Here is a 25116-nt window from a genome sequence, read left to right on the forward strand (position 1 = left end):
ATAGAAAAATATAATTTATTTCCCATCCAGCCTATATCTTCTAATAGTATAAGATAATTTATTTTTCGTCTAGCCTAGATCTTTTAATAGTATAAAATAATTTATTTTTCGTCTAGCCTAGATCTTCTAATAATATAAGATGATTTATTTCCCGCCTAGCCTAGATCTTCTAATAATATAAGATAATTTATTTTTCGTCTAGCCTAGGTCTTCTAATAGTATAAGATAATTTATTTCCCGTCTAGCCTAGATCTTTTAATAATATAAGATAATTTATTTCCCATCTAGCCTATATCTTCTAATGGTATAAGATAATTTATTTCTTTTCCAGCCTAGATCTTCTAATAATATAAGATAATTTATTTTCCGTCTAGCCTAGATCTTCTAATAGAAAAATATAATTTATTTCCAATCCAGCCTATATCTTCTAATAGTATAAGATAATTTATTTTCTGTCTAGCCTAGATCTTCCAATAGTATAAGATCATTTATTTTTCGTCTAGCCTAAATACTTCAATATTATAATATACCAATTCATTTCCCGTCTAGCCTAAATGTTTTAATAATATAAGATACCAATAAATTTGCCGTCTATCCTGTATCTTTTTCTAGTTTAAGATACTGATTTTGTTCTATGCGTTACCTATATTTTGTTTACTAGAGGAAGGTTTGACGTAATGAGAGACTTGCTTAACATACCGGTTTCTCCAAAGATCTAGCACAGTTTAACTATCATAAAATACAAGTTAAGCTAAAGTAGGTGATTATTAATTTTCGTGTTTATTATTAAGAAACAATGAGTTATTATTACAATAACACTATGAAACAAAATTTTTACTTTTTCTTGTTCCTGGGCAGAATGTTATTTCCCAATTGCTTATGTCTAAAGTATATAGAAATGACCTATTTTTCTCATCAAACTTTCCTTTTGTGACCTGGGTAATGAAATTTCAAAATTACCCATTTTCCAGAACATTCCAGGGAGATTCAGTGCAGAGTAGCTGATAAAGAATTTTCTAGAACTTACAAGAATTTCTTAGAATGTTGTAGAACTGACGAGACTTTTCAAGAATCTTTAAAAAATTTCTAGAACTTTCCATAGTAATGTATATACAGGGGTTCACCATTCACCACTTCAGTTTAGTTCTAGCTGCCTATGTGAACACATAGACCTATCCAAGGAGGCTTTACCAAGTTTTCCTGTTATCTTTGCCATTGGGAGAGCAGGGACACCACAGCGCACTACAACAGGAAGCACTGGCCACAACGGACCGAGTTCTCTGTGGGGAGGCACAGTGTTAAGTGTGAGCCACTAGTGGACCTCCATAAGGTGTCGTTCTCACCATTGCACATAAAATTGGGTCTTATGAAACAATTTGTCACAGCTCTTGATAAGGAGTCTACAACCTTCAAGTACCTTCGAGACTTCTTCCATAAGTCGTCTGAGGCAAAAGTCAAAGCTGGTGTCTTCGTTGAACCACAAAGAAAGAAGATCCTGGAGTGCACAGAATTCCCCAAGAAACTCAGTAGGAAGGAAAAAAGCTTGGGGCAGCTTTGTTGCAGTGGTTCGGGGCAATTACAAGTCCGAAAATTATGTGGAACTGGTTGTGGCTCTGGTGAAGAACTACAGCAAAATGGGCTACAGGATGTTCCTGAAAGTCCATATCCTTGACGTTCATCTTGATAAATTCAAGGAGAACATGGGACCATATTCAGAGGAGCAAGGCGAGCACTTCCAGCAAGATATACTGGACTTTGAACGCCGCTACCACCGAGGAGCGTATAACGAAAACATGATTTAGGGGCTAATACATGAAAGTTATTCACATTACAGTCGCAAATCTTGAGAAACTACTCACTTCTAAACATTTTTGTTCACTTTTATATAACTTAGTATAAATACATGTAAATCTTGATTCATATGTTGTATTATTATGTAAATGAAAATGTGCAAATTTGCCTGTTTTTACATAGAAAATAGGATAATTTCTAAATTTCATTATCCAGGTCACAAAAGCAAAGTTTGAAGGGAATAATGACCATTTTCTGTACTTTTACAACATAAGCAATTACGAAATAACACATACTATCCGGGAACAAAATTTGTGTTACATAGTGTATTATTACAATACGTTATTATTACAATGAGTTATTATTACAATACGTTATTGTTACAATGAGCTATTTTCTAATTGATTTATAATGTTTTTTGTTTTGTTTTCAGAAGTGAATTATATTAATTGTTCTGTCTCGTAAAAGTAATGCAAATTTCAGGCCATTTATTGGTAAAGAAAGTGTGTTGTTACCAAGACTACAAGTTAGCTTAGCTAATGTTTTCTTATAGTCCTAATTTTACAGTAAATTGTAATGCAACAATATCACTTGTTTGCTAATCTCTCGTGCCTTTAACATCTCATGACACATCATCTATTACATTGTCAAGAATACATACTTTATATTCCACAACTGAAATAATTAACTAACTCAATCAAATAATAGTTCGCTACACCATAAATATTGTAAATTACCAACACACTTAAAAATCAATAATCACCTACTATAGCCTAACTAAAACATTCAAGAAGAACTTCTGGATATTAAACCATGAGATTAACAAGCTACGTCAAATCTCTCTCTGTCGACACAACAACACAAAACGTCTAAGTTAAAAGCGTAGTATAGAACATTAACGTTTATAGAAAAAGATTAAACTTAACAAATAACATTCTTAATCTCATATGCAAGGTCTTTAGTTCTGTAAAGATGTACTGTATCTTTGTAAAGATGTACTGTATCTTTGTAAAGATGTACTATATCTTTGTAAAGATGTACTGTATCTTTGTAAAGATGTACTATATCTCTGTAAAGATGTACTGTATCTCTGTAAAGATGTACTGTATCTCTGTAAAGATGAACTATATCTCTGTAAAGATGTACTGTATCTCTGTAAAGATGTACTGTATCTCTGTAAAGATGTACTGTATCTCTGTAAAGATGTACTGTATCGTTATAAAGATGTACTGTATCTTTGTAAAGATGTACTATATCTCTGTAAAGATGTACTGTATCTCTGTAAAGATGTACTGTATCTTTGTAAAGGTGTACTGTATCTCTGTAAAGATGTACTGTATCTCTGTAAAGATGTACTGTATCTTTGTAAAGATGTACTATATCTTTGTAAAGATGTACTATATCTTTGTAAAGATGTACTATATCTCTGTAAAGATGTACTGTATCTCTGTAAAGATGTACTATATCTCTGTAAAGATGTACTATATCTCTGTGAAGATATACTGTATCTCTGTAAAGATGTACTGTATCTCTGTAAAGATGTACTGTATCTCTGTAAAGATGTACTGTATCTCTGTAAAGATGTACTGTATCGTTATAAAGATGTACTGTATCTTTGTAAAGATGTACTGTATCTTTGTAAAGATGTACTGTATCTCTGTAAAGATGTACTGTATCTCTGTAAAAATGTACTGTATCTCTGTAAAGATGTACTGTATCTTTGTAAAGATGTACTGTATCTTTGTAAAGATGTACTATATCTTTGTAAGGATGTACTATATCTCTGTAAAGATGTACTATATCTTTGTAAAGATGTACTGTATCTTTGTAAAGATGTACTGTATCGTTATAAAGATGTACTGTATCTCTGTAAAGATGTACTGTATCTCTGTAAAGATGTACTGTATCTCTGTAAAGATGTACTATATCTCTGTAAAGATGTACTATATCTCTGTAAAGATATACTGTATCTCTGTAAAGATGTACTGTATCTTTGTAAAGATGTACTGTATCGTTATAAAGATGTACTATATCTCTGTAAAGATATACTGTATCTCTGTAAAGATGTACTGTATCTTTGTAAAGATGTACTGTATCGTTATAAAGATGTACTGTATCTCTGTAAAGATGTACTGTATCTCTGTAAAGATGTACTATATCTCTGTAAAGATGTACTGTATCTCTGTAAAGATGTACTGTATCTCTGTAAAGATGTACTATATCTTTGTAAAGATGTACTATATCTCTGTAAAGATGTACTGTATCTCTGTAAAGATGTACTGTATCTCTGTAAAGATGAACTATATCTCTCTAAAGATGTACTATATCTCTGTAAAGATGTACTGTATTTCTGTAAAGATGTACTATATCTCTGTAAAGATGTACTGTATCTTTGTAAACATGTACTGTATGTATAACAGTACAACATAAAATAAATGATGTGTGAATAGTGAACAGTGCGGTGGAGATGTAGAAAAATTAATGAGAAATAGTCCTAAAAACCAGAGTAGTCTACAGTAAAAATTGAGTGACTGTACTGTTGTAAATATAAGAATTGAACGCAGTTAAAAACTGGTACTATTGTGTTATCATGACTCGTTATATGACTGTAATATGTTTGCTTCCCTCTATTTCAGAAGAGAACACTAGCCACAACGAGCCTAGCTAATGTTTCATGGCCAGAGGTTTCGGTTCAAGTACCACTTCTTGCGGAAACCTACAGCTCTGACGTCACTGTGCGTCTAACTTCATCAGATATCAAGTGCGAGCCAAACAATGCCGGTATCTATTGGAGCAGTATAGAACTAGAATACCCGGGCCAAATTTTCAAGTTGTCTATGAAGGTTCTTCTTGGTTTCAATCGAGTACAGTGTTTCGAACTGAAGTGAAAAGCTGGCCAGGAAATAACCCTCTAGAGGATGTTATAGTCGACTGTCGAGTGTTTGATAAGCCAGGAATATACCAGGTTTGAAACTGGAACAAACACTTTCTTTCAGTAAAAAACTTATGTCTCGTAACTATTGATTTTCGACATTTTTTTTTTTACCATCGCGTTTAGTTTATCAAAAGTACTCAATGGACTATCTAAACTGTGCCTTAAATAGAGATTAAATTCTGATCTTTAGGGTTACAGTTATGTGTGTTTTCGTAAGCAAAGCCACATTGGGCTATCTGCTAAGCCACCGAGGAGAATCGAAACCCTGATTTTAGCGTTATAAATCTGTAGGGCGTGCGACTCGTAATCCGAGGGTCGCGGGTTTGCGCCCGCGTCGCGCTAAACATGCTCGCTTTCCCAGCCGTGGGGGCGTATAATGTGACGGTCAATCCCACTATTCGTTGGTAAAAGAGCCAGTCCAATCATTTTACAACGAGAACTGCCTGAGGCATAACTGTAACGTTTAACGAAAACATAAACCTCATAAACTGACAAATGTATTAAACTGCGAATAAACTAAAGGTGGTAAACGTATTGTAATAAGAATCAATAATGACACTGTTGGATAAACAAATTAAAGATTGTAAACGTATTGTAATAAGAATCAATAATAACACTATTGGATAAATAAACTAAAGTTTGTAAACTTATTGTAATAAGAATCAATAATGACACTATTGGATAAATAAACTAAAGTTTGTAAACGTATTGTAATAAGAATCAATAATAACACTATTGGATAAATAAACTAAAGTTTGTAAACGTATTGTAATAGGAATCAATAATGACGCTATTGGATAAATAAACTAAAGTTTGTAAACGTATTGTAATAAGAATCAATAATGACACTATTGGATAAATAAACTAAAGTTTGTAAACGTATTGTAATAGAAATCAATAATGACACTATTGGATAAATGGCTACTTTTAAAACATGAACTTCATGGATTGTTAGTGCAGTTAGTTCCAGGAAAAATCATCTCCACTTTTATAAAATTATAACAAAAATTTAAAGAGCTATCCATATTCTAGCCAAGACACTTAATGGCCATAATAAGTAGTAATTGTCTAATTATTTATATTTTTAACAAACGAGGCTTTGTGAATTAGTCATGCACGATGTGGTATTTGTTTTGAATTATATACGTTTATTATTTATAGTACTTTCGATTTCACTTGACTGGTTCTAAATATTATGAGTTATAGTTTTTATATTAAGAGCACGTGATATTAGCTTAATAAATTAGCTTAAATAGTCATGCTTGATTCGGCTGTATCGATTGGACGTAGCTGATGACAAGAAACTGTTAACCTAAATTACAAAGAGTTACGAGCAGTGTTTTATAGAAGAAAAGCTATCACAGTATATTTTAAACAATATGAAAGATTCTGTAAAGTTTAAGTCTTTTCCGAATAATAGAGTTGCTATTCTAAAGCTAATGAGGGTAATTATCAAGTGTCACTTACTTACTCTGGTTTATTGATGTATGTTGACAAAAAGTTATGATATCTAATACAAATAACCTTGAGTGTGAAAAAAACAAAGATGTGGCCAAAAGAGAACTGTGAAACGCACAGCATTGTTAACACATTTATACCAGATATTCGTTCTTTAGTAAGCTAAACAGAGTTTTTGTGTTTTACACATCACCGTGCCAAAAGTTGAAGAATTGTTACTATACGTTACATAACCTTGTTATCTAAAAACATATATCGTACGTTTTATGGATGTGGCTCACGCTAGCTATGTGTAATATTTTTCTTTCTATCCATAAACTCTGTTTTATGGATGAGAGTTATTACTATCTATGTACTATTTTTCATAGGTTCAGTTATTGCCATTTGTATTGTATGTTACATGGGTGGAATTCTTGCTATTTATGTAATATGTTTTAAGGGTTAGAGCCATGCTGTTTATGTGTAGCATGTTATATGAGTAACTCATGTTGTGTATTTGTGTTATTTTCTATGGGTGAGGCTCATTCTATCTATATGTGGAATGTTTAATGGGAGGGTCTCATGATGTCTATATGTAGTGGGTTTTGTGGGTGGGGGTCATATTGGCAATATGTAGTTTGTTTCATAATGTACTTTATACAATGTTATATTATTGTTCTATTTGTGTGACATATTTTACATAACATTATATTATTGTTTCAGTCGTCTTTCATACTTTATATAATGTTTCATTATTGTTTAAGTTGTGTTTCATACTATATATAATGCTATATCATTGTTTCAGTTGTGTTTCATACTGTATACAATGTTATATTATTGTTTCAGTTGAGTTTTATACTTTATATAATGTTACATTATTGTTTCATTTGAGTTTCATACTTTATATAATATTATGTTATTGTTTCAGTTCAGTGTCATACTTTATACGTTGTTACATTATTAATCAGTGATGACGAGAAAACCCACTTGCAGAGAAATATATATATATAAAAGCGGCTAGTTTGGGTTGAGAAAATTTTTATGAAGAGAAACGAACAACGTTTCGACCTTCTCCAGTCATCGTCAGGTTCATAAAGAAAGAAAGAGGTAACTGACCGATAGCTGACCACGTGTTTGAAGGTGGTTGTGTAACTCAGTGTAGAAATGTAGAGGGCATGCTTACTCAGATGTTTGATTATATTTATTAATATAGATATAAAGGTGTTCCTTTATATTGGTTTATTTTGGGTTTCAGTTGTTGTATAAGTAAGGCTTCTTTAATTTCGCGTTTGTTTCTTTATTTAGTTTTTGAGTGTTTTCTATGGTTATGTTGTGTTTATTTGACTTGCAGTGTTCGAAAACGTATGAAGGTGACTTTTTGTGTTCTTTGAATCTGGTTTCCATTTTTCTACTTGTTTCTCCAATATAGAAGTCGTAGCAGTTATCACATTTTATAAATATTTTGTTTGTTTGTTTGTTTTGAATTTCGCGCGAAGCTACTCGAGGGCTATCTGTGCTAACCGTCCCTAATTTAGCAGTGTAAGACTTGAGGAAAGGCAGCTAGTCGTCACCACCCACCGTCAACTCTTGGGCTACTCTTTTACTGACGAATAGTGAGATTGACCGTCACGTTGTAACGCCCCCACGGCTGATAAGGGCGAGCATGTTTGGTGCAACGAGGATTCGAACCCGCGACCCTCGGATTACGAGTCGAACGCCATGCCGGGCCATTTTATAAATAATGTTGGTGTTGTGTTTCTCAGTGTAGTTTTACATAGTATAGACCTCAGTTTTGTGTCTGGCTTTTGAATAAAGTTGGTATTAACTGGAATGTCATATTTTGTTACTAGTTTTTGCCAAATGCTGGTTATTTTTCTGCTGATGTTGGGAATATATGGTATGCAGCAGTATATGGTTTCGTGATTTTTTTAATTCGTGGGATATATTTACTTTTGTTAGTTGATTTTGCTTTATGTCTAGGTGTGTGCGTATAATGTTTTCTACGGTTTGTGGAGGAAACTTATTGATGTTGATGAAGTATTGTTTTATTTTGTCTAATTCATCGTTAATTTTATCTGGTGAGCATAGTTTTATGGCTGTGTTTATTTGGTTTCTTAGTATGTTGAGTTTTTGTTTTGTTTCATGTGCTGAGTCCCAAGGAATGTATAGTCCAGTATGGGTGATTTTTCGGTGGATTTCTGTTTTAAATTGTGTATCGGTTCTTATAAGTTTGAGGTTAAGAAATAATATTTGTTTTATTTCTTCCTGTTCACATGTGAAGTTAATGTTGGGATGCATAGAGCTAATGTGATTGAAAAAATTAAGTGTGTGTTCTGTGAATCTCGCAATCGTGTCGTCTACATATCTGTACCTTTATATCTATATTAATAAATATAATCAAATATCTAAGTAAGGACGCCCTCTACTTTCCTACACTCAGTTACACAACCACCTTCAAACTTGTGGTCAGCTATCGGTCAGTTACCTCTTTCTTTCTTTGTGAACTTGACGATGACCGGAGAAGGTCGAAACGTTGTTCGCTCCTCTGTATAAAAACAAAATTCAACCCAAACCAGCCGTATTTTACATATATATTGTTACATTATTGTTACATATATATTGTTACATTATTGTTACATATGTATTGCTACATTATTGTTTAACTAGAGCATACAATTCTTTGTCTCCCTTACTTTTTATTTACGTTAGTTATTATTCTTGGCAGGTTCGACTTGTGGGGAGTCAGAAAATGCTCCCCCCGATTGCTAAAAGTCCTCACATCCAGGTGATATGGAGTTCTCGCTACGATCTCAGTGTTCCCCAGTCACACATCTTTCCATGCGATGAAGATGTCCTGGTGATTTATGAGTATCCACCATGCATACTCAGCGGAGATCTCATTAGAGTGTACGGACGCAGGTCCTCGCCACCAATCACAGAGTACATCTTGGAAACTAGGATCGACAACACTAAACATTCTCTGACATTACCGTGCGATTTATTCAGTTCCATGTACCAAACGTTTTGTTTCACGTACGTCAGTGTCGCCGCCAACGGCGCTGTGTTTCAACTGAAAACCTTGTGCAGACCTCGGAACATCGATCCAGGTAAGCATTCTGCACTCTTAACACTATACGCGACAAAAATATTCTTTAGTCGCACTCAAGGACTGGAAGGAAAGGTCCAACAACTGGCAACTGAGAATAGTTGATGAATATTCCACGTATATAAAAAGGAAACTAGAAAGAAAAACGGTATCAACTCATTTAATGGAATAAATTATATCTCTGAAGCAGGCCTAACCGTACTAAGTTATTTTATTATGAAATAAAATTTGAAAATAACCAGATAAGACAATGGCCAGAATGTACCAGTTTTTACTAAAGCATTTCGAAACATTTTAACGTTTGCAGCTTTTATACCTCACAATTAAACGGGGTTGAGTATACTATCAGGGGCTGTAAGTTAAACATACCTCATTTATTAACATTAAACCACTAAGCTAAACATACCTCATTTATTAACATTAAACCACTAAGCTAAGCATACCTCATTTATTAACATTAAACCACAAAGCTAAGCATAACCTCATTTATTAACATTAAACCACTAAACTGAACATACCTCATTTATTACTATTAAACCACTAAACTAAACATACCTCATTTATTACTAATAAACCACTAAGCTAAACATACCTCATTTATTAACATTAAACCACTAAGCTAAACATACCTCATTTATTAACATTAAAACACTAAGCTAAACATACCTCATTTATTAACATTAAACCACTAAGCTAAACATACCTCATTTATTAACATTAAACCACTAAGTTAAACATACCTCATTTATTAACATTAAACCACTAAGCTAAACATACCTCATTTATTAACATTAAACCACTAAGCTAAGCATACCTCATTTATTAACATTAAACCACAAAGCTAAGCATAACCTCATTTATTAACATTAAACCACTAAACTGAACATACCTCATTTATTACTATTAAACCACTAAACTAAACATACCTCATTTATTACTAATAAACCACTAAGCTAAACATACCTCATTTATTAACATTAAACCACTAAGCTAAACATACCTCATTTATTAACATTAAACCACCAAGCTAAACATACCTCATTTATTAACATTAAACCACTAAACTAAACATACCTCATTTATTACTATTAAACCACCAAGCTAAACATACCTCATTTATTAACAATAAACCACTAAGCTAAACATAACCTCATTTATTACTATTAAACCACTAAGCTAAACATAACCTCATTTATTAACATTAAACCACCAAGCTAAACATAACCTCATTTATTACTATTAAACCACTAAGCTAAACATAACCTCATTTATTAACATTAAACCACTAAGCTAAACATACCTCATTTATTAACATTAAACCACTAAGCTAAATATACCTCATTTATTAACATTAAACCACTAAGCTAAATATACCTCATTTATTAACATTAAACCATTAAACTAAACATACCTCATTTATTAACATTAAAACACTAAGCTAAACATACCTCATTTATTAACATTAAACCACTAAGCTAAACATACCTCATTTATTAACATTAAACCACTAAGCTAAACATACCTCATTTATTAACATTAAACCACTAAGCTAAACATAACCTCATTTATTAACATTAAACCACTAAGCTAAACATACCTCATTTATTAACATTAAACCACTAAGCTAAACATAACCTCATTTATTAACATTAAACCACTAAGCTAAACATAACCTCATTTATTAACATTAAACCACTAAGCTAAACATACCTCATTTATTAACATTAAACCACTAAGCTAAACATACCTCATTTATTAACATTAAACCACGACTATCACAATACATACTAAACGAAGAGATAATATACACATTTATTCAGAAGAAAACTAATCCTTTATTAAAGAGGTTGCAAAACGTTTTCTGAGATCCAGAAGTTTCCTTATTGAAGAATCTAGTTTGTATGTGAAGGTTACACAGTAGGCTTTCTTTACTCTATCCACTGCAGGTATCAAACCCATAGTTTAAACATTGAAAATTATAAGACATACTGCGCAGCTACCAGGGGGCGCTGATGAGTCAGAGATTTCTTTGTAAAGAAGTAAAGTATTGTAATTCCTCACTTGTTCAAACTTTGTGACAACATCTAAGCCAGCGTGTTTGTAGTTTAATATTAGTGATTTGTCTATGTAATTTATCATTATAGCTAAGTAGAGATCTGTTAGTATACTTTTAAGCCGTTAGAGTTTTTGGAGTGCTGGGTTTTTGCCTTATTTACCTATTCACATTTCATGCATGCTTACGTGATGAAATACTAAACCCTAACTGTATATTAGGTGATATAATATCTATTTACGTTTCTGATACGTTTACATAACAATATACTTACATAGGATAATCTTATAACATTCTATATGTTTATTCTGAGTATTCCAGTTTCATGACATCTTTACTTGGTTTCAACCTACACTTTAATTAGCTAATACACAAATAATTCTGTGGTATGCAGTGCATTAAAGTAATATTAGGTACGAAAGGTTTCTTATGGGTAATCAGCTACGATGTTCAATAACATAAAACGTATATTACAATAAATTGATGTGTAACTAGATTCTCCTTACAACCTGATGTGTAAGTAAATTCTCCTTACAACCAGATGATTAACTAGATTCTCCTCACAACCTGATGTGTAATTGAATTCTCCTTACAACCTGATGTGCAACTAGATTCTCCTTACAACCTGATGTGTAACTAAATTCTCCTTACAATCAGATGTGTAACTAGATTCTCCTCACAACCTGATGTGTAACTAGATTCTCCTTACAACCTGATGTGTAACTAGATTCTCCTTACAACCTGATGTGTAACTAAATTCTCCTTAAAACCTGATGTGTAACTAGATTCTCCTTACAACCTGATGTGTAACTAGATTCTCCTTACAATCTGATGTGTAACTAAATTCTCCTTACAACCTGATGTGTAACTAGATTCTCCTTACAACCTGATGTGTAACTAGATTCTCCTTACAACCTGATGTGTAACTAAATTCTCCTTACAACCTGATGTGTAACTAGATTCTCCTTACAACCTGATGTGTAACTAGATTCTCCTTAAAACCTGATGTGTAACTAGATTCTCCTTACAACCTGATGTGTAACTAAATTCTCCTTACAACCTGATGTGTAACTAAATTTTCCTTACAACCTGATGTGTAACTAGATTCTCCTTACAACCAGATGATTAACTAGATTCTCCTCACAACCTGATGTGTAATTGAATTCTCCTTACAACCTGATGTGTGATTAAATTCTCCTTACAACCTGATGTGTAACTAGATTCTCCTTACAACCTGATGTGTAACTAGATTCTCCTTGAGTACTTTAAACATCTAATTATAGGAGGCTTGCTATGGTCTGGTGATTAAGGTGGTCGACTCGAAACCTTAGGGAGGTTAGTGAGAATCCCAAATAACTGGCGGTGGATGATGTTGACTAGCTGCTATCCCTCTAGTCTATCACTACTATATTAGGGACGGCTAGAGTAAATGGCTCTCGTATAGCATTGTGCGAAATTCGAACCAAAATAGTCAGGGTAAATAAGGTTTGTACAAAATCAACTAACGAGCCTGATTCTCTAACTTTCTTTAGGTGGGTCAAAGGCATGGTGGAGTAAGTGGAGCCCCTGGTCACGGTGTTCGTCAACCTGCAACTCTGGTGTTCGTAGTCGCTATCGGCTGTGCAGCACCCCTAGTGACGACGTTCATTGTCAAGGAGAATCTACCGAATCGGAACCATGTGTTTTTAGTGAATGTTTTGGTTAGTTATTTCTATTGTTTTACTGTAAAACAGTCACAAGGAATCATCTAAAAAGATAAGTGGACCCCGTACTGTTATTGTACTAGCAGAGACCCACAAAACGTTTATGGTCAAATCATTATCCCACTACAACAGTACTTCTTTAAATACGGAAGTTATAGAATAATAATAAAGAAAATAATTGTATTCGCAGACACAAAAAACTCTAAGTCAACTCGTGTTAGGCCTAACATCAGTTGAGCCTTTATTATGCATACCCTATGTTCGATAAAGAGATAAATTACAACTGTAACTTGTGTATGTTTTTGCCTTATCTAAACTATGCCGTACTTTATATTATTAGTAAATAAAGCTATAATGTTATTCTATTGACATAATGTTATACGTTTTTAAAGTATTTGATAAGGTCTTGATATGTTTGTGTACAAAATGTCTACTAAAGTATACTTATAATTTGTTTAGGTCCGTTTAAATGGTATCTGGTGAGCTCCTTACATTTCTTAAACATAATAAGACCGGACTAAACTGTCGCTAGTTGTTTTCATATTGTGTTCCATTTTATGCAGTGTCGTTGAGAGGTTATGGGAAGGGAAGTGTCACTCTAGTTGGAAAGTTATGGGCGGAGAGATGTCACTCTAGTCGGGAGGTTATGAGGAGGGAAGTGTCACTCTGGCCAGGAGGCTATAGGGAGGAAAGTGTCCCTCTAGTCGGGAAGTTATGAGGAGGGAAGTGTCACTCTGGTCAGAAGGCTATAGGGAGGAAAGTGTCCCTCTAGTCGGGAAGTTATGAGGAGGGAAGTGTCACTCAAGTTGGGAGGCTATAGAAGGGAAGTGTTACTGAAATCGCTCTAGCTAGTTTTACACTAACTTTAACTATCTTTAAATTGTACTTAATATTAAAATTAAATTGCTCTTATAAAATGTTGATGTAAAGGGTTCTACTTTTTCCATCGGAATAATCAATACAATTATAATAACGAACGTGTTGCTTTTATTTGTCAACAGAGGACACCACGACCATATCTGATGATCTCTTTCTAAAGGTTGATTGTAACTCTAGCTGCAAGGTGAACGTCACAACTAACGGAACTCTGACAGCGAGAATATCTCCCGGTACTCTTCAACCCAGCTTTTGGACTCTTAAGGCCTGGCCAAAAGGTAAACTGAGCGTCCAGTTTGTTAAGGTAGATCTCGACTCCGAGTTATGGCTGACGGTTAGAGATAGCACTTCACCTGTCGGAACTCTGTTGACCACTGTGAATAACCAGATGCCCTATGCTTCGGTAGAATCCTACAGCTCGACTCTACGGATAGATCTTCACACATCTAATGGGTCGATTTCCACCGAGGGAGAGTTCATTTTGAGGTTTTACACAAAAGGTAAACGTTTCTGATGATATTCTGAGACATTATGTAATTTTTAAATGACAAGCGATATTAATTAGTTTTATGTTATTCCATTCAGGTTTGAAAGTCAGTAGCCTAACATCAGTTTGGGATGGTCCTTCATCAGAAAAGGTCAACTTCAGTGCTGTACACCTGACCCTTGTGGTGTTGGCTTCGGTTGTTGGCAGTGCCATCACCATCTTGCTGGTTTTACAAGAAGCCTACAACAGATGTCGCCAGAAACGCAACAGCCTGTGTTCGGATTCACCCTGTTCATCTGTCCGCGATATTCGAGAACCTTGCCCAAAAGTCAAACTTTTAACTGGTACGACCTCAGTATCGGATCTCTTGTTCCCCGCTTCCCTCCGACGTCAAGACAAGGCAGTAGCCAATCAAGACAAAGTTAGTCCTGAGGAACTACTATGCAACACCTTTCTTTTCAGATCTACAAGTAGTGTCTGCACCCTCACTCCACCACAAAGCCCTTGTCCGTCTGTCCTTCAACGACGGTGTTTAACACCAGTAACTAAACGAAAACTCCCAATAGCAGCAGTTACACCACAACGAAAACCACGCAGCGAGGGGGTTCGTCAAAACATGCCACGTCATCACGCATACAAGGCTGTTAGAAATATCTGTTCAACAGACATGAGGTCTGTAGAGAAGTTAAAAGATAAATCTCTAAAGTCAGAAAGCATCGTCGCATCGACTCAGTCATTATCGGAGTTTTCAATTGGAGAATCTGAAGATGGACTGGAGTATGATTATTATGACTACAGTTGTCATAACGATCCGGGTTCTTTTTTCTGCAGCGATCCGGCATTAATTGGATGGCCGCCATTTATTCCAGTTTATCCAGGAATCAGTGAGGAAGACCTACCATTACAACATTTTGTAATGCCACAAAAAGAAGTCAGCGAAGAAGAATCAGTAGTGTCTTAGGCCTGATGGCTTTGAAATGACCATTAAAATATTACTTCTCTATAATCTTCGAAACAATCGATGTAAAAGAAGCCTTTTACGTGAAGCTCAAAAGTTGAATTATATGAGATGCAAAGAAACATCTCGCATTAAGCTCTAATTATTAAATACGTGAGAAACCAAAGAAGCATATCATATTAAGCTGTGGTTGTTAAATATGTGAGAAACTAGAGAATCGTATCATATTAAGTTCTGGTTTTTGAATATTTCAGAAACTATATAAGCATATAGTTATTAAGATCGGGTTATTAAATATATGAAAAACTAAACACTTATATCATATTAAACTTTGTTTATTAAATTCGTCAGAGACCAAAGAAATATATCATATTAAGCTCAATTTATTATATATATTAGAAAACAAAAAGACATGTAATATCAAGTTATATCATTAAATACGTTAGAAACTGAAGAAACATATCATAGTAGATTCTGGTTATTAAATACGTTAGAAACTAAAGAAACATATCATAGTAGATTCTGGTTATTAAATACGTTAAAAACTGAAGAAACATATCATAGTAGATTCTGGTTATTAAATACGTTAAAAACTGAAGAAACATATCATAGTAGATTCTGGTTATTAAATACGTTAAAAACTGAAGAAACATATCATAGTAGATTCTGGTTATTAAATACGTTAGAAACTGAAGAAACATATCATAGTAGATTCTGGTTATTAAATACGTTAGAAACTGAAGAAACATATCATAGCAGATTCTGGTTATTAAATATGTCAGGAACTGAAGAAACATATCATAGTAGATTCTGGTTAGTAAATACGTTAGAAACTGAAGAAACATATCATAGCAGATTCTGGTTATTAAATATGTCAGGAACTGAAGAAACATATCATAGTAGATTCTGGTTATTAAGTACGTTAGAAACTGAAGAAACATATCATAGCAGATTTTGGTTATTAAATATGTCAGGAACTGAAGAAACATATCATAGTAGATTCTGATTATTAAATATGTCAGGAACTGAAGAAGCATATTATACGAAAATTTAATTATTAAATATGTTAGAAACCGAAGATAAAATTATGAAACGGAATACAAAGAATATAAATTGACAAAGAGGAAATAGGTTTTATTGGGTGGGTGGTCAAAGTGACAGGTTGTGTGGTGTCACTTCTCTTGCTATAGTACGATTTGAAAGTCAAAGACGAGGGTAGGAAAACCTGGGGAGGGGGGAATGGTGTTATATTTATTTGATATATTTATTTGCTATTTTTGTTTTTTATTCAAAACATAAATCTGAGGAAACATCAAGTAAAAAGTAAGTAAACAAATTTGAAAAAATAAAAAATAGAAAGAATAAACAGACGTAATTTTTGAAATAAAAAAGCACTTCATATGATGAATGGAAAATAAGTAGAGGTGTTATATAGTTAAATATTATATTCTACTATATCATATCTCCAACTGTTAAATGAGTTTGAATCTAAATTTAACTTCACGAATATCTTCTCTGACACCTTTCCCATTAGCTCCTAGTTGTTAAATAATGTCTCAGACCAGAGAGACGTTTCAAACCGAGCTCTCAGTGTTTAATTATAGCTTAAATATAGGAAGATTTAAAGAACGGAAATCAGTATCAAGCTCCGATACCTTAATCACATTTGAAACCAAAATCGCTGAAAAAAGAAGGTTATGATAAATCATATACTTGTGGTTTTAACGAAATGTAATAATATATATTTGACATTGTTAGAAAATACAAATAATGTCAGGTGATATTTACGGTATCTTGACAAGTATGACATTGTGTTCAAACTGAAACAGATAAAAATATCAGGTTTTATCATATCGACTTAGGTAACGTAAACCTTTTATGTATAAATCACAACTGTTTTTGTATGTTTGTGTAAGTATATCTATAAACTTAAAATAGATTCACGTACATTTGTCGATATTTACATAGGTTTATTTTACTAAATGTGTTACAAAAGAAAGGTTAGTTACGGATAATTATGAAAGGCTCAGAGAAGCTAAATCTCAGGATACGTTTCATCGAAGTGAAACGTTGACATTTCATAATCTCAGGAAGTTTATATGTCTGTAAATAGAAACGTTTCAAGCGAGGAAACTAGCATATCGTCGAAGAATGTACTCCATTGTACCATATTTTCTAGTCACTGAGGGAATGTTATTTCTTAGTAAAAACATTCCACTATGGGACAGCGGGAAGTCCACTCAACTACAATGTTAATATCCGGGGTGGAAACAACAGACAACCAACCCATCGAAGTTTTGCCCTAAACAACAAGCAGTTGGTGGGTAAGATGTGGAAAGTAGAGACCTCTATTGTCCAACACGGAAAGTTGAGCACGCAAGCTTGGTCTTATTCCCCAATCTCACACACGATTTGACACTCGCTAAACCACTCCATGGAAATACCACCGAAACATAAACTTAGTATAGTTTGTTCTGTTAAATTGTACTTTAGATTCTAACATTCGCCGAATTAAGTGTTAATTTTGCTTTTAGTACTTTCTAGTGAAATTTCAGTTGGTCAAGTTCTGAAACCTTTACAGATACCAAAGTATTATTACTCCAATTACGTATCGCCATGTTTAATTGTTGTGTATCATTAGGCTAACAACAAACGTTCGTTTTAAAAAAAACAGTTGTGTGTCAAAAATTATGTGTGTGTGTGTGTTTACATGTTTCTTCAAATGTTTTAAAAGATGTGTTGGTAAACCGAGAATTCATCCGAGTTGTTTGTCAATAAATTTTGTAAAGTGTAAGGTTGTTATAAGTAAATGATTTGATTCTGTGTAGATACATGTTCTATCAGTTTGTCTGTTATTTAGCCAGTTTTTGCTTAAACAGAGAATAAATCAGTAGATACAACTTCCTAGTTTTTGTTTTTGTTTGCTTTCAATATCCACTCAGGAGTCAGAGAGAAATTAATGTGCTAGTGTTGGAGGTGGTACATTTCTTTACTCTTATTATTGTATAATTATTTCACGTACATTAAGAGTAAAAACAACCAAATATTTTGAGAGATAAATAATTTATTAATTCATTGGTTCATCTGACTGGTTACGAAAACACAATTACAATAAGTACCTTACAAATAAAAAAAAAACATTATATATCACTGTGCCAAACAAGCTAATCTTCAATATAAAGAAGCGAAATAAGAGACGACAATATATTATTAATTTAATTAATATTCCTGTGATTTTTTTATATCAGAAGCAGTTGTTTCAAGGTTGATTATAAATAAAGTTGAAAAATTAATTAAAACCAGAAGCATAACTTTCCCAACCTCCGCAAAAGTATGAATACAATATAGAAAAAATGTCAGTATTAATACAGCTTAGTGTATTGTTCTATGTTCTACATAACACTTTAATACAGCAAATCTCATTCCCACTGTTCATGTTTTATGTTCTACATAACACTTTAATATAGCAAATCTCATTTCTACTGTTCATGTGTTATGTTCTACATAACACTTTATTGTAGCAAATCTCATTCCTTCTGTTCATGTTTTATGTTCTACATAACACTTTAATACACCAAATCTCATTCCTGCTGTTCATGTTTTATGTTCTACACATCATTTTAATATACCTCATTCCTACTGTTCATGTTTTATGTTCTACATAACACTTTAATATAGCAAATCTCATTCCTACCGTTCATGTTTTATGTTCTACATAACATTTTAATATAGCAAACCTAATTCCTACTGTTCATGTTTATGTTCTACATAACACTTTAATATAGCAAACCTCATTCCTACTGTTCATGTTTTATGTTCTACATAACACTTTAATATAGCAAACCTCATCCCTACTGTTCATGTTTTATGTTCTACATAACACTTTAATGTAGCAAATCTCATTTCTACTGTTCATGTTTTATGTTCTACACATCATTTTAATATAGCAAACCTCATTCCTACTGTTCATGTGTTATGTTCTACATAACATTTTAATATTGCAAACCTCATTCCTACTGTTCATGTTTTATGTTCTACATAACATTTTAATATAGCAAATTTCATTCCTATTGTTCATGTTTTATGTTCTACATAACACTTTAATATAGCAAACCTCATTCCTACTGTTCATGTTTTATGTTCTACACATCATTTTAATATAGCAAATCTCATTCCTAGTGTTCATGTTTTATGTTCTACATAACACTTTAATATTGCAATCCTCATTCCTACTGTTCATGTTTTATGTTCTACATAACACTTTAATGTAGCAACTCTCATTCCTACTGTTCATGTGTTATGTTCTACATAACACTTTAATATAGCAAACCTCATTCCTACTGTTCATGTGTTATGTTCTACATAACACTTTAATGTAGCAAAGTTCATTCCTACTGTTCATGTTTCATGTTCTACATAACATTTTAATATAGGAAACCTAATTCCTACTGTTCATGTTTATGTTCTACATAACACTTTAATATAGCAAACCTCATTCCTACTGTTCATGTTTTATGTTCTACACATCATTTTAATATAGCAAATCTCATTCCTAGTGTTCATGTTTTATGTTCTACATAACACTTTAATATAGAAATCCTCATTCCTACTGTTCATGTTTTATGTTCTACATAACACTTTAATATAGCAAACCTCATTCCTACTGTTCATGTTTTATGTTCTACATAACACTTTAATATAGCAAACCTCATTCCTACTGTTCATGTTTTATGTTTTACACATTATTTTAATAAACCTCATTCCTACTGTTCATGTTTTATGTTCTACATAACACTTTAATATAGCAAATCTCATTCCTACTGTTCATGTGTTATGTTCTACATAACACTTTAATATAGAAAACCTCGTTCCTACTGTTCATGTTTTATGTTCTACATAACACTTTAATATAGCAAATCTCATTCCTACTGTTCATGTGTTATGTTCTACATAACACTTTAATATAGCAAACCTCGTTCCTACTGTTCATGTTTTATGTTCTACACATCATTTTAATTTTCCTCATTCCTACTGTTCATGTTTTATGTTCTACATAACACTTTAATATAGCAAACCTCATTCCTACTGTTCATGTTTTATGTTCTACATATCATTTTAATATAGCAAACCTCATTCCTACTGTTCATGTTTTATGTTCTACATAACACTTTAATATAGCAAACCTCATTCCTACTGTTCATTTTTTATGTTCTACACATCATTTTAATATAGCAAATCTCATTCCTACTGTTCATGTATTATGTTCTACATAACACTTTAATATAGCAAACCTCATTCCTACTGTTCATGTTTTATGTTCTACATAACACTTTAATGTAGCAAATCTCATTCCTACTGTTCATGTGTTATGTTCTACATAACACTTTAATATAGCAAACCTCATTCCTACTGTAAAAGTTTCATGTTTTACACTACGATGTGCTATACCGAAGTTAATTCTTATTGTACATGTTTTATTACCCCTGCTAAACATTGGTAAGTCTACGGATTTACAACGCTAAAATCAGGGGTTCAATTCTCCTTAGTGGGCTCAGTAGATAGCCCGATGTGGTTTGCTGTAAGAAATTACACACACGTTTTATTTTTTACACAACGGTGTGGTATGCCGAGCGTAATTTTTACAGTACATGTTTTATTTTGTACACAACTTATAAAGTCCACAATAAACAACGTGCTTATTTTACAATAAATCACATGTATAGCTTAAAATAAACCATATATATACCCCACAGTAAACCACGTGAATAGTCCACAATAACTCACGTATATAGTACATAATATATCACATGTATAGTTTTGAATAAACCTCGAGTATAACCCATAGCTGATTACATGGATAGTACAAAATAAATGTACAGTCTTTTTTAGACTTTTAAATAGCATTTCATTATTAATATAGAAGTCAAACTAATGTAGAATCAACAGTCCTAAGAACCACTTGTGATCTAAAAGGTTGCTGTCCTTCTTGAATGTTCTGACACTCGTATGCTAGATGTAAAATAAAAAATGCCAAGGGCTGGAGAAAAATTACCTTAACAATGACTCGATGTCGCTTCATTAATACAAAATTTCAAGGTAGAAAATGAAAACTTTGAATTAAAGTTAAAATAATTAACAATGCACAGTTAAGCCTAACGTTTCTACCCTTAAATTATGTTGTTTTTGTCTAATATTTCTTTCACTCATAAAAAAATAAATCAAACCTATATATTCCTACCTTTACTTCCCAAAACTCAATCAACCCATTTATTGTTACCTTCGCTTACCAATAATCAATTAGCCCAGATATTCTTCCCTTAACTTATCAAAACTGAATCAATCAATCAAACTTGTCACGTAATCCTGAAAATAATAACAAACAAGACATTCAGTGAACCAACCAACACATTCGTTCCTCATATCTCATAAACAAATCTAGAATTATTTTCTTACATACATGTTCCAAAATTAATTAACAAACTTCTCAAACTTACATTTGTTGTTGTTGCTGTTGAAGTTAGTAAACCGTAATGAAAGTGTTTGCTTCCTCTAATTACGTTATCTTGACATATTACGCTATTTATAAGGTAATAGTAACAGTCTATCCTTAACATTAAGGGAAATGACGTTTTAAAGCTAAGCAGTACATTATGAACAAGTTGGATAACCGACCTGATCGGTAGACCCCTGTAGCTGTCTCTAGGATTGAGCTGTTCATGTAGCTGTCCCTAAGTTTGAACTTTTGATGTAGCTGTCTCTGTGTTTGAACTATAAGTGTAAATTGTAGCTGTTCATAGGTTTGGGTTCTACCTAGGTTTGAAATATTGATGTAGCTGTCCCCAGGTTTGAGCTGTTGATGTAGCTGTCCCTACGTTTTAACTATTAGTGTAGCTACTCCTAAGTTTGAGTTGTTGATGTAGCTGTCCCTACATTTTAACTATTAGTGTAGCTACTCCTAAGTTTGAGCTGTTGATGTAGCTGTCCCTACATTTTAACTATTAGTGTAGCTACTCCTAAGTTTGAGCTGTTGATGTAGCTGTCCCTACATTTTAACTATTAGTGTAACTACTCCTAAGTTTGAGATATTTGTTTAACTGTCCCTACGTTTTAAATATTAGTGTCACTGGCCCCAGGTTTGAGCTATTGAAGTAGCTGTTCCTGGGTTTGAAATGTTGATATAGCTGTCCCCAGATGTGAGCTTTCGATGTAGTTGTCGCTAGGTTTGACCAGGGTAAAAACGTTTAGCTCCATACAGACTTTGTCCAGCTTTGAACGGAATAACGAAAGTTGTCTTTACTTTCATAACGTGTACAGATACAAAAGTAAAAAGCGTGTTCAACAGCATCGCCTTCTTAAACCCTGGACTGTACGATCCGACGCCCTTCACATTGACTAAGTTTTTTTTTTTTTTCCATGTGTGAGAATGAAACTGACGTCTCTATGAGAGGTAATGTGGCCATCATATTTTCAACCATGGATCGATCCATCAATAGCCATACACTGTTATTACATTTTCTCTATGCGTGAAAATGAATATGAATATTATGGGATAGGTAGTGAGGCCATATCTCAACATTCAATCTTCTATAGACATATATAAATTGCACGATTGTTTTCGGTAAAACTGACAGCAAACGATCTGCATGGTTGTTGCAAAATGTCACGTTTCTGTATATATAATACACTTAGTAATGAATGTAACATCACGTTCTCTGGTAACAGAAGAACCGTTATACAAGTTAATATTAGAAATATCCATATTGAAGCTAACACAATGAATTTACTCATAGCAGTGGGATTTCCACTAATTTTTCCCCAAATATTTTGTTCGCTGTGTTCTTGAAAAGAGTAGCCCAAGAGTTGGCGGTGGGTGGTGATGACTAGCTGCCTTCCCTCTAGTCTTACACTGCTAAATTAGGGACGGCTAGCGCAGATAGCCCTCGAGCAGCTTTGCGCGAAATTCAAAAACAAAACAAACGTGTTCTTGAAATGTAACTTAATAAATCCAAGAAAATACGTATCTGATTATGAAGTCCATAAAGTGTCAATTTTCAAGTTACAGTCATTAAAGCTAAGCATACAACTAAATAAATGGACCTTGTTTATGTTAGCGGTAATCTGATGGGATAAAAGAAGGATCCATGGTTTATACTACCATTTTGGGGGGGGAAAGAGTTCGCTTATAATAAGCAGTATATCGAAACCAAAACTCTAAAAAGTTGGGATATTCTATACCACTGACATTCACTGAATCAAGCTATGTATTCTTACTTTCACTTACCAAAAATCACTTACAAAATTATGTTGTACGTATGTAGGGTTAACTTTCTATATACAGAGTGAGTTATAATTTTTTTGTTGTATGTACGTGAGGATCAGATATTTATAACAGACTACTCTTCTTCAAGATTCAAAGAACGGTTCCAATTGTCATTTTTTTCAACGGGTTGTTTTCTTGAAGTATTTTGTTTGTTTTAATTTCGCGCAAAGCTACACGAGAGCTATCTGCGCTAACCGTCCATAACTTAGCAGTGTAAGACTAGAGGGAAAGCAGCTAGTCAGCACCACCCACCACCAACTCTTGGACTACTCTTTTACCAACGAATAGTGGGATTGATCGTCACATTATAACGCCCCCACGGATGAGAGGGCGAGCATGTTGGGTGCGACGAGGATTCTAACCCGCGATCCTCAGATTACGAATCGAACTCGCTGACCACCTGACCATGCCGGGGCTTCTTGTAGTAACATAGACATACTGCTTCTCGAATTTTACACAAACCTTCCTAGCTTTCAGTGACATCTAATTGTGTGGTTGAACTTCTATTTGTTTTATATTCCATGTCCTTTCTTAAAAAGACAAACACATTAAAACCACGACAAGGATTGTCACACCCTTACTGGAGGTTATGTAACGCCTAAATCATTGTCCAAAGTTAATTTAATGTATGGATTACCACGATGGCAGGAAATTGTTTCATAGTATCAGCGTAATTTTTTTTAGCAGAAAAAGCCTGAAATACATATTTTATATTTAATCCCGCGTATATTTGGCTTATAACTTTCTACAATGAAATCAACCTCTGAAAGGTGACTTGCCTTTCTAAAAATAGAACTATATACCATCAAAACGTTAGGCCGCTAGGTCGCTGGTTTGGTTTAGATATTCACATGAAGCTTTACAAAGGTTATTTACGTTATCTGTTCTCACTTTTATACTGATAGTCATGATGTTAAACATCTACTCAAGAGCATCCAACTAGCGGAGAACGTAAATAACTTTACTTGAATAATGGGGAAAACTGTTATTCTAATAACGTACCAACGGCAATTTTATTTACAGTAACGCAACATAAACCAAAAACTGACCACTATGCCACACCTGATCTACTATACAATGCATACCGAAACTAAGAGAATAAACAGAAAAATCTTAACTTTTAAGGTAGTTATAAAGAGCCAGACATGTAACAAACACGTTCCTTTTGGACTTATCACAGTAAATTATGTAAAATTTACGAAGCATTTACTTAAATGATCTAAAATTATACAGGGTGTTCGGAAAGTCACTGTGCACTTATATATTTATTAACAGACATGTTTTAATATAGAATACAGGAGGTAAATATGAATGACAATTATAAACAATGTTGAAAGTGACCCCCGTTGGCATCAATACAGGCTTGGATCCTTCTTATTTTGTTTCTAAACACTGCTATCAGTTGCTGGCTTGAAATAGACTGAATAAAATATGATTACAAAACTGCACA

At 33.4% G+C, this 25116-nt stretch overlaps 2 protein-coding genes across 2 annotated transcripts in view; both read left to right on the plus strand.

Moving 5' to 3' along the window:
- Positions 1-4679, plus strand: part of LOC143230064 (uncharacterized) — a 44820-nt gene extending 40141 nt beyond the window's left edge. Inside the window, exon 4 of the mRNA XM_076463064.1 lies at positions 4428-4679. Coding sequence (XP_076319179.1) covers positions 4428-4679 — 252 coding nt within the window. The remainder of the gene's footprint in view (positions 1-4427) is intronic.
- On the plus strand, positions 4587-15349 carry LOC143228437 (uncharacterized). Its single transcript, XM_076459698.1, has 5 exons — positions 4587-4756; positions 8889-9270; positions 12855-13022; positions 14027-14401; positions 14487-15349. Exons 2-5 carry the CDS (start codon positions 8913-8915, stop codon positions 15347-15349), a joined length of 1764 nt encoding a protein of 587 aa, XP_076315813.1. The 5' UTR covers positions 4587-4756; positions 8889-8912.
- Positions 15350-25116: the final 9767 nt, after the last annotated feature.

This window comes from Tachypleus tridentatus, chromosome 10, assembly GCF_004210375.1.
Source record: "Tachypleus tridentatus isolate NWPU-2018 chromosome 10, ASM421037v1, whole genome shotgun sequence".
NCBI lineage: Eukaryota > Metazoa > Arthropoda > Merostomata > Xiphosura > Limulidae > Tachypleus > Tachypleus tridentatus.

Bases quoted from the DNA above. Each gene is read 5' to 3' on its own strand.
- LOC143228437 (XM_076459698.1), top strand. From the start codon at position 8,913: ATGCTCCCCCCGATTGCTAAAAGTCCTCACATCCAGGTGATATGGAGT. The intron at 9,271-12,854 runs GTAAGCATTCTG...AACTTTCTTTAG, and splicing joins ACCTCGGAACATCGATCCAG to GTGGGTCAAAGGCATGGTGG. The intron at 14,402-14,486 runs GTAAACGTTTCT...TATTCCATTCAG, and splicing joins TTTGAGGTTTTACACAAAAG to GTTTGAAAGTCAGTAGCCTA.